Source organism: Melozone crissalis, unplaced genomic scaffold (assembly GCF_028551555.1).
Source record: "Melozone crissalis strain CALT ecotype California unplaced genomic scaffold, PUWL_Pcris_2 ptg000019l_1, whole genome shotgun sequence".
NCBI lineage: Eukaryota > Metazoa > Chordata > Aves > Passeriformes > Passerellidae > Melozone > Melozone crissalis.
Window position 1 is genome coordinate 26,714,880 of NW_026535797.1, and position 13,463 is coordinate 26,728,342.

The 13,463-nt window shown below is 45.8% G+C and overlaps 1 protein-coding gene across 5 annotated transcripts; it reads right to left on the bottom strand.

Annotated features, from left to right (window-relative positions):
* Positions 1 to 1,012: 1,012 nt before the first annotated feature.
* On the bottom strand, positions 1,013 to 13,079 carry NCOA4 (nuclear receptor coactivator 4). Of its 5 annotated transcripts, none has more exons than XM_054277174.1 (10): positions 13,033 to 13,079; positions 7,500 to 7,653; positions 6,901 to 7,041; positions 6,700 to 6,788; positions 6,166 to 6,274; positions 5,511 to 5,582; positions 4,986 to 5,129; positions 3,752 to 4,762; positions 3,347 to 3,436; positions 1,013 to 2,792 (listed from the first exon to the last, which is right to left on the bottom strand). In XM_054277174.1, exons 2-10 carry the CDS (start codon positions 7,638 to 7,640, stop codon positions 2,787 to 2,789), a joined length of 1,803 nt encoding a protein of 600 aa, XP_054133149.1. In that variant the 5' UTR covers positions 7,641 to 7,653; positions 13,033 to 13,079; the 3' UTR covers positions 1,013 to 2,786. The 5 variants fall into 5 exon arrangements, with proteins under 5 accessions (XP_054133149.1, XP_054133152.1, XP_054133148.1 ...); XM_054277177.1 differs by lacking the exon at positions 13,033 to 13,079 and adding an exon at positions 12,922 to 13,009 and having other exon boundaries at positions 4,986 to 5,126; XM_054277173.1 differs by lacking the exon at positions 13,033 to 13,079 and adding an exon at positions 12,922 to 13,009.
* Between the last annotated feature and the right edge of the window lie 384 nt (positions 13,080 to 13,463).

The window sequence follows — 13,463 nt, forward strand, 5'->3', positions numbered from 1 at the left end:
AGGGTACCCCAGCCCTTTTTGGGACTTCCCCAGCATGGTTAATACCTGCTCTGTGTTCCTCACAGGTATTTCCCCCTCTGTCTGCCCCCCTCTCTCCCTGCCCTGTGGGAACAGCTGCCCCACTGACTCCATGGGTGCTCTGAGGACAAGGACAGGAGCCTGCTCCAGGGAGGTGTGGGAGGGAAGGAAACATTCCTCAGTACAGGGCATCAATCTCATAGCTCACCTTGTTCAAAGGAAGGTCTCCAGCCAGTTGAGAATCCACGAATAGCATTCACTGCCTGCTACTCTGTCCTTCTTGTCTTGGGATCATTTTGAAGTACTTTTCCCTTCCTTTGAAAGCTCAACATTCAGGATACACATTCAGGAGTTCTGCAGGTGACTCATTCTAACAAAGAACTTCCAGTCCACTTTAAAAAAAAGGTGTGTGTGCACATCCCCACATGAAATTTAAGGTATGGTGGCTCAAAGACTGCCAGGCCCAGCTGTAAACACTCTCCTAATGAACAATGAGCAGTGCAGGCTGCAGTTAAATACTGGACAATACTCAGTGGAGGAACCAGTCGTGCAGGGAGGCTGATGCTCAAACACCATGGAGACAGAAGAACTCACTTCCAATTGCACAGATGTTCTTCAGCCATGGAAGAAGAGGATCAAATGCTGCTAAAATCCAAGAATCCTCACTAAGTATTCAAGAGTGCTAAGAAGCAAATGGGTCATTTTGTCCAAGTCTGTTTCTTCCAACAGCTGAGCAAAGCCCAGGTGACTCAAGACACACCAGCTGCGTGTGCAGGGGGTCACATTGCAAGGAGCTGAAGGAGCTTCCCACTCTGTGTTCTCAGTGTGCCAGCTCCCAGAGTTTCCCTGCTCTGGAGCTCAGTGCAGCTCCAGGCAGTGGAGAATGAACTAAAGCATGTGAATCCCATCTGCATGGAAGCACACCTGTAGCAGCTTCCAGACAGAGGCAAGCTGGACATTGCCACAGCAGTTCTTGTTGACCATCTTGTAAATGAGACATAATACACACTTTGGTTGCAGTTATTTTTTAATGGAAAAGACTAATCAATGTTTCACATAAATATCAATTAGTGACAAGTCAGTTGAGTAAAGGAATACATACCCCCAAGTTTTAAAGGCTCATAATGAACTGAGACAAAGCACACAATGACGACTACATGGAATTCATTGGGAGAGGTGGGCTGCACGTCAATCCCATTCATTAGGTTCAGCTGCTGATCACATCTGTTGCTGGAGTCAGTCACAGTGCAGTCTTCCCATGGAGCAACAAGGACACGTGAAGGGGAAAGTGAACTCCTCAAACACCTCTCTGCCTCCAGCAGAAAGCCCTGGCTATGAAAGTACAAAAGCCTCAAGTGTGTTTTGCTGATGTTAAGCCCTTTCAGGGTCTGGTTTCAGATGTGCAGTCTCCCCTTCTCAGACTAAAAACTTACTTTGAAATGAATGCACAGGATTGATCAGACAGGAATGTTCACACTGCAAAGTGACACCAAGGTTGGATCTTAATAATAATTTCTTTTCTCAGGGTTGTGAGGAACTCAAATCACTTTTATTCCCAGGCAGGCTACAGGGATGGGGAGAAGGGGGACCTATTTTCATAGTCATCAAGAGCAATTTGTTAAGTGAGTAGAAGCTGCACCAGAAGCTATGGAGCTTCACAGTTTTCCATGGAGCCTGACAGGCATGATCCACATTTCCACAGAACGTCTTTGCACTCGTTCCTACAGGCTCAAAAGGCTAAATATCTGAAGAGGTATTGCTCATATTATGTCCACAGCTTCAGGAAGATCCACTTCCACATACATAATCACACGGAAACCACAGATTAAATACCTTTAAACTGCATCAGTGGGAGCCACAGTTTGCCAAGTCAGTGTTTCCCAATTAAACAGCAGGTCATCAATCTGCTGAAGGCATCTAATTCCCCAAATATTACCTTTAAATATTATGTGGCTAAGATGCCTGCTTCCCAGTGGTTTAGTCAATAAGAATTAATTATGAATTATCTAGAACTAACAGAAACCCACATTTCATTTTCCAGCTTTTTCAGTGACATTCAAATTGTTTGTAAATGCTGGGGACACGGTAGGGTCTGATCTACTGGTGCATGAAAATTAACACCCTACTCTGTTCTCTGAAAGGCTCAAAATTCACAAGAAGAGTTTTGATTTAAAACTAAGTTACCAATTCTCCTGTCACATGTTAGGTCCCATAAATCCATGTATTTTTCCAAGTCTGTATTTCACACATTTAGCTGGGAAATGCACCAACACAAGATGCAAATGAAACCTCCAAAGTGAGCAACTGCTCCATAAACAAATTGCTTGCAAGTACAGCCTAAGTAAGCTGGAACCCAACGCATGACAGTTGTAGCAGCTGAAAGAACAGCAGCACTTGTAAAGTCACTGTCAAAGGTGGATGTTCCACAGCACCAGGAAGATTCTGCTTTATACCTGCACTGGCCTCAACATACTTGGAGTGTCAACCCATTAAAGATCCTTGGATTCCCATAACAGATAGAAATTGCCTAACACCTCTAAAGCATCAGATTGCTAATGGTCAGTGGGTTTACATTTCAGAATTAATGACAACAAAAAGGGATCTTCTGCACCAGAACTCTGTTAGATAAGGAATCTTTCTTTTTGTTATAATTTTAGAAGAGAAAGCAGATGGCCAAACACAAAACACAAGCACTCAGCTGGCTGCAGTCACTCAGTGTGATGTGCGACTGATAGCAGGAAGGGGATGGTTTCAACACATCCAGTTCTTCACATCTAAACAAATTTAAAACAGGGTTATTATTCTCTTGATAAAAAGCAACACTTGAGAAAAAAAAAAACAACTATAAGATAATAAAAAAAGTGATATTAACATTCCTCCTAGAATTGAGGATCCTGCCTTTAAGGGTTTGAAGTACTCCTGCTAAGGACTATTTTCATTAATTGCAAAAACAATGACAAAGAGTTATCATCAGAAAGGAAAGACATGATGTCAGCTGTAAATACATTACAAAGGTAAGAAAGAAGCTGCCTGGAGACTGATACACTAATTCCAGATCTTAGCTACAGTCAGAGTTACCAAGTGTCCCTCAGTTGAGAGATTTACACAAGAACAGAAGTGATTCCCTCCCTGGCCTGTGATCAGAAGAGGAGGATTAATAACAAAGAGGAACGGTCCAAACTGTTAAAAAGGTGTATGGGGAGGAAATTACTACGCTGTTAAACTTAACATTTAAAGAATTTAGGGTGACCATTAGCTGCCAGTGTGTGTGTTCTGTACCCCCAAGTTCTGATTGGGCTCAGCTGCTCTAATACATTCTGTATCCTACCTGTAAAGGAGACCGATATAGCCATTTTTCGTTATCTCCACTGAGCTTCATGCAGGCAAAAAGGTCACAAACTGTAGGAAGGCCAAAGTCCTGAAAGAGAAGTCACCTTCATTACCAAGCCCAAACATAAATACAATCTATCTTCAAATTCTGTAAAGTGTTCAAAACCAAAACTGACTTTTGAGTCTTTGAGATTAATACTTTCTTCATTTAGTATAACATATTAACTTGTTTAGTGCTAAGTAACTAATAATTGTGAGAACATTAAAAGAGTCAAGAAACCTAAAAACTTTCAGTCAGTATTATCTAGAGGAGCTATGACTTTGGAAGAGAATGAAGCCATTAAATTCAGTAAAGCAATAAACCTGGCCATAAGACACAAAAGTATCAAAAACTTATGCTCACTTGTGCTTTCTTGCGCAGAAGCCATTTATCTTCCACTGGAGGCAGGTTTGCATTTTCTAGGTCATTTGAAGCCAACACCCAACTGTTTACATTTAAGGGGAGGTGGAATGGAGCCAAGAGGTCTAGGAAAGGACTCTTGAAACTCTTGTCTGCTTTCTCCCGACTCTCCTTTTCTTCTGTGCTTTCTGCTTTGTGCTCAGCCTTGGCCAGCCAGCTTGTCAGAGGCCTCTCGAGCAAAGCTTTCCAGGGCTCTGCAATCTCTGCTGAATAATCTGCTTTCTCTGCACTCACGGGTTCCCCTGGGAGCTGCTGGGCGGGGCTAAGCCAGGAACTGGCAGCAAACTTGGTCTTCTCGTGCTGAGGGTCTGGTACATCGCTCTGGCTGACTGGAACTCCATTTTTGTCCTTCCCATCTTTCTTCAGAAGCCATTTGCAAAGAGCCTCTTTTCCACAGTTTTCATCACACACACATTCTGAAAAGCTGGCACAGAGATCATTAGCTTTGCACACATCTTCCACTTTAAAGGGGGCCTGAGGATGCTGAAGAAGCCAAGCATTTACAGCAGATGTAGTGGGTGATTTCTTTCCATCAAGATGCTCATTCAGGCACTTCAGATTTCCCAGGTTCTCAATTTCCACACTTTTGCTCTGGCTGCCAGGACAACTGGTACATGTTTCAGCTTTGAGGAGCCAATCATTCAAATTGCATTCTTCCCTAAAAGGTTTAAATTCATTCTTCCATTTCTCATCTGAAGCAATACTTCCATTTTCTGTGTCAGGAGTAAGCAGCCAGTCAGAAAGGTCCATGTCTTCTTGTCCAAGGGACTCTAAATCCTCCACCTTTTCAACAGTGGAAAAGGATGAGTTAAGAGTAGCAGTGGAGTCCCTGCAACCAGGGGAATCTGTCTTCCCAGCAAGATCACGCTGCTGATTGTGCAGAAGCCAGTTCTCCAAAGCCTTCAGATTTCCCCAGGCTTGCTCAAAATAGCAGACTTTGGAAGAATTCAAATTCTAGAAAAGACACATTGAAATACATCTATTAAAACTAAAAGGCAGTGTTCTGTTTGTATAGTTAGAGCTCAGAGCATTCAGCTAGTGAGTGCCAAAGCATCAGGGGAACACGAGGCAGAAGGAAGAGTACTACAGAAGGTTCCATTCCCACCACATTCTGCTTGCAATCAGGTACTGTGTTTTCCCCTCTGTTCAAAACTAGGTTAGCACACAAGAGGTTTACCTGGCTGGGCTCTGGCACACACTTTTGGGTGACCCATTCCTCAAGGTTGGTGCTGGGAACGTAGGGAGCCTGGCGCACGGGCACGGGCCTGCTTCCGAGTAACCAGCCAGCCAGCGAGGCGCTCGCTGCCCCACACTGCGCCTGCTGCGAGAGACAAGGCCTGCTTAGGGAAGGACTGGCAGCTGAGCAGCTGTGCTGAACACCAACACAGGCAGGCAGCAGGACTTCTGCACCAGAAGGAAAAACAGTCCCCTCTAATTACAAAAAATCCCATAGGAATTGGATAGTTCCAACATGAGGAACATTCCATTGAAAAATCCTGTTGGCCACACCCCACACGCACTTTCATACTCTGCTCCTGGAGCAGCTACAGTATCAGATCACTCTGCTCACCACAGCCACTGTCACTGCCTACCCAAGCATCTTAACAAACACACACAAGCCATTACTCAAGCTCACATAACGTGCTTGAGTTCTCCTCTTTCCTCTAATGCAATTAAACACACACACACAGGTCAGACTTACCTGCTCACAGTTCATTAGGGCAATGCTCTGCCCTGGGAACCAGGGAGAAGTATTCTCTCTCTCTGAGGTTTGCTGAAAGAAAAGTAAAAATGAATTTAAATCTCCATTTTGTCCAGTTTCTAGGACAAATTCTACAATAAACCAGAAGTAAAGCACAGTTACAAATTCTCAGTGCTTTATGGCTAACAATGTTCTCAACATATACAAACAGAGAAAAATTTACTATAAAAATACTACCTTGAGTCTGCTTCCTTTAACAGAATTGTCTCCAACAATACAGGAAACACGCTGCTTACATCAGAATCCCAAAATACTTTTATCACAGAAAACATCTACTATGTTTTAACTATTGCTATCTAAAGAAAACAGTAATGAACTTTCATCTGCTGGAATAGAGTAAAAATGCAGTAGTCATTCCCTCAGCCTCTGCCAAAATACATTAAAATAACATGTACATAACTAAACTCAGTGAAAACTACATGCAATAATTAATAAACTACTGTGTATTTATTATACAGCTAAAATTATATGACTCACACACAGAAGCCATTCAAGCTGTCACTAAAAGCAAAAATATCACTTGGAATATATTGCTCCACTGAAAAAAAAAATCTTTGAGGCAAGTATTCCAACGCAGGGAAGTCCTGGTGCTTACCATTGTTTTAATGGAACCAAATGAGGTAATAGCTTGGCGAAGGTAAGATGTGTCAGCCTCAAAATTCAGGATGGAAGACTCTTCAGGTTTCAGTGTAAGACTTTCCAGTCTGAAAGAGAAAGGTGATTGTTACAGAAAAGAAAAAAAAATTACAATCTTCTTCATCTGTCCTGTTTCAGAAGTCAGTCCATTATTTCATAAAAAGGCTTTCAAGTTACTTGGCACTAACTGGGTAACAAAGAAGACTTTTGATACAGCATACAAACCAAGAACAGAATAAAATGTCAGCAAAACACAAGTTTCACCTTCTTACTTCAACTGCCATCAATATTTGATATAATCTGCATAAATGAGTACCTCTCCTGCTCATTATAGCCCTGGTTTATCACCTCGGACTGCTGTTCTTATTTCTAGGAACTATTGAAAATGTAGGAACAGTGAGATCTGTTAGTTCTATTAGAATAAAAAATCAGATTAAATTCCTAAGTTAAAATAAACCCAACTGTGTTAACTTTCATCATAAAATAGATTTACCTCTCCAGGCAAATTGAAATCTGGTTTGCCAGCTCGTTACTGTAGGAGTGTTCCAGCTGATGAATAAGGCAATTGAACTGTCCCAAGTACTGCATGGAAGACAAAACACACGTTATTGTTTCAGCTCCCAGGATTAAAATTGAGCCAATACTTGCAAGAAAAAAGTTTGCTTGAAAATGCCAGTGCAGCAACCAAGCTTACCCAGTAGAGCTGCTGTGCCTGCTGCTGCAAGGCCTCCTCTTTGAGCTGCTGGATGAGATCCACCTGCTCGAAGAGCCACACCTCACGGCTGCGCAGGCACTCCAGCTGCCGGCTGATGTGGCTGTGGATCTTGGCCTTCACCTGCCAGGAGACACACACCATTCCTACATCTGTCAAAAACAGTGTGCTGCACTGACTGCAAACTCCTGTCTGTCGGTGGCAAAAGGCATTTCTGGAGTGATTTATTTCTCAGAAACTCAGCACAGTCACCCACATGACTCAGGTCAGTAACAGTTCCAAGGCTACCTTTAAAGAGGTAGCAAAGAATAATGTTATTTGTAATCTCTCTCTATTCTGATGTTTCAGTCATCAGCTTTTGGCAATGCTGCATGCCTAAGTTTGCAGAATTGATAAAGCAGATAAAGGTATACAGGAATACCTTTATCCTGAGCGTTGGCAAAATGACACAGCAATGTGTTTGCAAATTGCCAGGAAAACTTCAGACCACTATGATAATAGTAAATATTCTGGAATAATAAAAATTTTAATTGGAATCATGTTAGTTATTAAAAAATTCTTAAGAAGTAATTTAAAATTACCTCCTGCCAGTTTTCTTTAATCTGCTGTTCAGCTTTGACAATTCCAGATATAGCTGTTTCCAAGTCCTTCTTTGCTTGAAGGCACTTTGCCAGAGTCTCACTGCTGCAGGAATTTCTATTTCTATCTTGTGGTGGACTCATTCTTGAAGTGTTCCTAAAACACAATGGAAAAACGATGTCTTAACAGTTTCTATTCCTCTTTAAGAGAAGGGGAAGGGCATCATATGAAGAACCATCTGCTCTACTTCACTTTAAAGGTGAACAAAAAAGCCCCTAAGACCCTACACAGATGCAAGTTTTCTAAATACACATAAAGCTCTCCTCCAGGAGCAACAACGGTCTCTGAAACACCTTGGCCCACGGAATTTGCACAATCACAGGAAAACCAACAGATATTTGACAACAGCTTCAGCCACAGGAGTTGAGGCAATCCTCCCCTGCCAGGCACCTTCCTCCAGCTTTTATGCCTAGCCAGCAAACTCCAGAGCTGAGGGTGGATTCAGGGAAGGTTCAGCAGCAATGTTGGAGCTGGGGGAGAACGGCCTGACCAGGGGCAGGAAACATTTCAGTCACCCTTCTTTCCGCTGCAGGCAATGAGCTTGCTCCCATAAGTGAGAAAATTCCAATACAGTTTCTGTAAAGAACTGAAAACCCACATGTTGCTACAAAGATCATTCTTTACTAAGCTGCAAAGGCCAGAATTTCCACAGCTACCCATTATGTCCTGGGCACAGCTCTGGTCACTTAGCTTCAGCACAGCCTCAAGTAGAAGGGGCTCAAATACAAAATTTCTGCAGAAGTAATACTGGCAAGGATTCTGCAAGTAAGGGAAAAGACAGTATGGATTTTCAGTAAAAACAGGAAGGATCACTGCAAGCACTTTTCCTAACCAGTGGGTTATTTTGTTACCAAAGAGTTTGAATTCTCCTGTCAGTTTCATGAGATTCCTGAAGCACTAAACATTCATAGTATTTATTCTATTTAAACAAGTGTTCAGCAATGACAACTATGGAAATTCCCAGCAGATTTAAAGCATACACATGTGCCAATTTAAAATGTCACAAATTTTACCACAGCTCTGGAGGGAACTGAAAGTAGTTTTGAATTTAACAAGACAACCAAGAACTTGCTTCCTGAGCAGCTATTTAGTCTGCAATTTCCAAGCCCCATGACCATATAAACTGCAACTCAAAAGTCCTTCTACAGGAAGATATAAAAGTGTGTGTGTCACACAGGAGAGGGCTAAGAGTGGCTTGCAAGTGGAAGGTGACAGGAAAAGCAATGTTCATGGTGGGGCAGGAGCAGAGGCTGCAGCTCCCTCAGCACCATGGGCTCCCCGTCCCTCCGGACACAAGACACAGACTCGGCACAGAAGCCACCCCAAGGCCCTGCACACAGCTCAATCCCATCCTCACCATAACACCTCATCCTCTAGGAACTGCAGAGCACAAACACAAGAGAACTCAAATGTAATATTGATGTTATTTTGCACCAAATCAGACGGTGCAGAAGTCCAAATACATCATTCTCCATGCTGTGCTGTAAGCACCAGTATTTGCATCCCTAGCTTGTTCACAGGTTCACTTCTATAAGGTTTCATGACCTTCACCATGCTAGCAAAATGCAATAAAAGGTAAGCTAAGCTTTTTCTCACAACACTCCCTAGACTTTATCTTGCTTTGCAACTCTCATGTACAACCTACAGCAAGTAGGAGCCAAGAGTGTAAGTGGGAGCCCTAAGTTCTCAGATGTAATCTAACAAGTTGATGACAGCAATACACCCAGCCAAGAAAACAAGGATATTAGGTACCCTTAAAACTATCATGTACCCAAAAGTAAATTTAAAACATCATATTGGTTATTATTTCATTTTTATATTCTTACATAACAACGTCAAAGTCTGAAAGGCTAAATAAAACTACCATACTTGCTCACACAATAGATAATGTATTTAACTCTTGTGAAAATTATGCTAACCTACTTTATCACACTCTGTATTAGCAACTTTGTAGTAGCACAATTAAATTTAAGAAGCTTACACACTCTTCTCTAATGATCTCTGAAACGACTGTTTGCTGCTTTTCCTTCTTTTCAATGATTGCAAGGGACTCACTCCAGAATGTATGGAGAGAATGAATGTTGCCTTCCTCCAGCCAGCTCCTGCTAAAATGGCTGTTCTGAGGCTTTGTTGCAAATAAGCCAGTAAAACTAACACGTTGAGCACGAGAGCCAATCCACTCCTCTTTTTCATTTCCACAAGCCTCTAATAAAACCAAGTGGGGGCAAGCACCCATTTCATTGCTTCCCAGTTACTCCTAAATAGCACTGAGAATTTAAGAGGTTTTCAGGTCACACGCTCTGATACACCCGCGATCACACAATTCGGCTCAACAGTAACAAAACACAGGAAGGCACCGGGCTGCCACACTCGGTGACCTGCCCCGGCCACTTCCGTGCCACCAGGCGGTTTCCAGGCACACGGGGGTCCCCGGCAGCCCCCGCTCCGTGCGCCACGGCGCGCACACCCCACCGACGAGCTCGCACTTACTTTCCGCGCTCAGGAAGCGACCCCGCAATGTCCTGTTTATAACGCGGCCTCCATTCCCCGGCGCAGCCTCCGGAATGCTCCCAGCGCTGCAAATATCCGCTCCGAGCCCCGGCTGCCTGGAGCGGCCTCCCGCCTTATCGGGGCGGCCCAGCCCTCGCCCCGCCCCGGCCACCGCGCCCGGCCCAGCCGCACGTCCGCAGCGCGGGGCGGGCCCGGGCCGGGCCGCGACCACCGGCACCGGGCCGGGCGGGGACCGGACCGGGCCGAGCCGCTCTGCCCCGGCCTGGCTCCGTCAGCCACGGCACCGAGCGCCTCCGAACACCCTACCAGCAGTTGAAACCGCGGAACCTCAACGTTTTGCAACAAAACCGCTATTTCTTGCAACTTGCTAAGTGTGGCAATGTATCTTCTTCATGCAGCAACAAAGCAGAACCGAGCGCTGAGGATGGAGCAGCAAGGGCTAAAGAGCTGCGAGCCGATCCAGCCGCCGAGCTCAGCCCTCCGGCCCTGGCCATGCACAGCCCGGCACTGAGGCTCCCCATCCAGCACCGAGCCTGCAGCGTGCCAGAATCCTGACACTGAGCAGCTCGGATGCGAGTTAGCTCCTGGAAGGACCAAAATGACACCCACACATACACAACTCTTGTCACATCTAGTCTTGCTTCCACAATTTCACACACTCAGCTGAGGAAAGCACACAGAATGGCCTCGGTTGGAAAGGACCTTGAAGATCACGTTGTTCCAATGCCTCTGCCATAGGCAGGGACACCTCTCACTAGACCAGGGTGCCCAGCACCCCATCCAGCCTGGCCTTGAATACTCCCAGGGATGGGCCCTGCACGTGTCCTCATCTGCATACAAGCAGTAAAAATGTCATAGCACGAAACCAAAAGAACTGCCTGAATGATAAGCATTATTATATTATTGTTCCTAAATAGTAAAATAACTGCCAGTTTTTACAGAAGACTTTTGGCTCGCTGGAGAAGTGCCACCACAAGACTCTGCAACTACAACTCCTGGTCACAGGTGCTCTGTGCAACCTCCTGGCTACCTGCACTCCACCCCTGGGATGTAACTTCCCACAGGTCAGAAACCGCTGGACAAAAATAATTTGAAGCTTTTAATTAAGTATGTGGCTGCTGGTGAGCAGAGGAGGAGGAGACAACCCTTCCTCTTCTGCAAACAGGCTGGCAGGAAACTGGTTCTACCAGCTTTTCACTCTCAGCACAACCATCCCCGCTGCCCTTGGGAACAGCATTGTTTTTCATTTCAAATGGGTGTGGAAAAATCACCTCAAAACCAGGGCTGTGCAGAGCCTTTGTTGGGGAAAAGCTGCTGAAGGGAATGAAGCCTCCCATTGAACAGGCTCTATTTATAAATGTGGAATGATTTCTTCCATTTGGCAGGACAAGACTGTTCCAGAGGTCTCTCTGACCTGTCTTTATGTGGCTTTAAACCAGCTGCCTTGTTTGAACTGAAATCCCCACTGACTTCCATCTAACCCCACCAAAAAACAGAAGTTCCTCTTAAGAAGCTCTCCCAAATTAGATAGGCAGGAGTTGTGGTCAGGGAGTGAAGTACTCTAAGTACAACAGCTGAATCTGGGAACTTCCCATTTACATCCAAGCATAACAAGCACTTTGTACAGTGCAGCATCAGCATTATGTACCAGTATCTGCATGGAGCTCCTGCTAGGGGGATCATTTTACTCCAAAACAAGTACATCATACCCTATTTTTTAAGTCACAAGCCATATGAAGCAAAGAAATAACCTTTGACAGTTTCAAGCAAGAGAAAAAGTGAAATAAACACTTTAAGAAATAGTAACAGAAGTTTCAGGAATTACATTTTCTAAAATTCAGGTAGTTTTCACCTGTCTGCACAGTATATGGTCTGTGCCATAGACCTGAACACCTGTGATTACTTTTTCTGCCTGTTTTAGCTCTGAAACAGCCCGGCCAGTGCACAGAGCACTTGTACTGAGACAATCTCACAAGAGCTGGGCTCTGAACAGTCACAAGTCACTAATGCAGCTGTGAAGAAGTCTGATCACCACTTTATTCCATCTGCCATAAATATTTTATGCACAACAAGCATATAACTGAAATCACAAAGTATCTGAATATGAAGGCCTGATATCTCTATGCTATAATTACTGAAAATACCAAAGAAGATACCCCAGAGTGGGGAAGACACACATTTACCTTAACTCAGATTGCACATTACAACACATCTTCCAGACTACTGCACTTATAAACCCTTCGGAAAACAAGTGACAAGCCCCTGGTTGTGCCTGCAGCACCTGGCCCCAAAGGCAGCACTGCCATGCTCTCTGCACATCCAGCAACCCACGCTGTGGTTTTTACATGGCTGCCGGCTTTTTTCCGCTCCCCCGACTGCACACCTTATCGAAAGGCTCGGGGGAAGGCACCTTGTTCCTCTATCATCTTTTCTCTTTAATCCCAGCCATAAGCACCGAGCTTAAAGCTGTCAGAATGCTCGGCAAACCCCCGGAAGCTCCGGTTCACATCCCTTACCAGCAACGAACAACACACGTCTGACAAACTTTAACAAACGCGATGCGGCACAACCCCGACCATTGCTAACCCAGCCATTTACTGCTTATATAACCTCCGAGAAGCGCAGCTGCTAACAAAAGACTTGGCCTTTGCAATTAGAAACGTGGCTTTAGGAGCGCTCGCGGCACAACCTCTCCGGCACACGGAGAGCGAGATCAGTACAAAACCCCGTCTCCGTGTTCCGTGCGAGCCCTGCGCCGCGGAGCGTCCATTTCCCCAGCGACCTGCCCGAGCCAGGCCGGCTGCCTGGGCACTTCCCGCAGCGCGGCACGGGGCGCCGCACGGGATGCCTTACCGGGTGTCTCACGGGATTCCTTACGGGATTTCCTACGGGATTCCTCACGGGATGGCTCCCGGCTCCCCCCCGGATGTCTGCCCCGCCCTGCCGGCCCCGCCGCCCCCTCACCGCTGCCCGCGCGCCGCTCCCTCAGCCCCGCGCCGTCCGCCCGCCCGCCGGCCCCGCGCGCTCTCGCGAGACTGCCGGCCGCGCGCCCCCTGCCGGAGCGGCGGAGCGGCTGAGGGAGCGCTGGGGGCGGCGCTGCTGCTGCTGCTGCTCCTCACGGCAGCCAAAATCCGGGAATCGCGGCAAATCCTCGGAGCACGGAACGTGTATCATGGGGCGACCCACCGGTGCGGGTCTTTATCGTGTCCACCGGAAATTTCGCAGAGTACGTGCCGTGGTGTGGCTTTCCGCAAGTGTGAAGCACGGCAGAACGCCTCCCAGTACTGCCGCCCCGCTTTCCGGATGGGAACAGGACCCAGTTCTGCTCCCAGAACACCTCCCAGTACTGCCCCCCGCTTTCCAGCTGGGAACAGGACCCAGTCACTGCTCCCTGC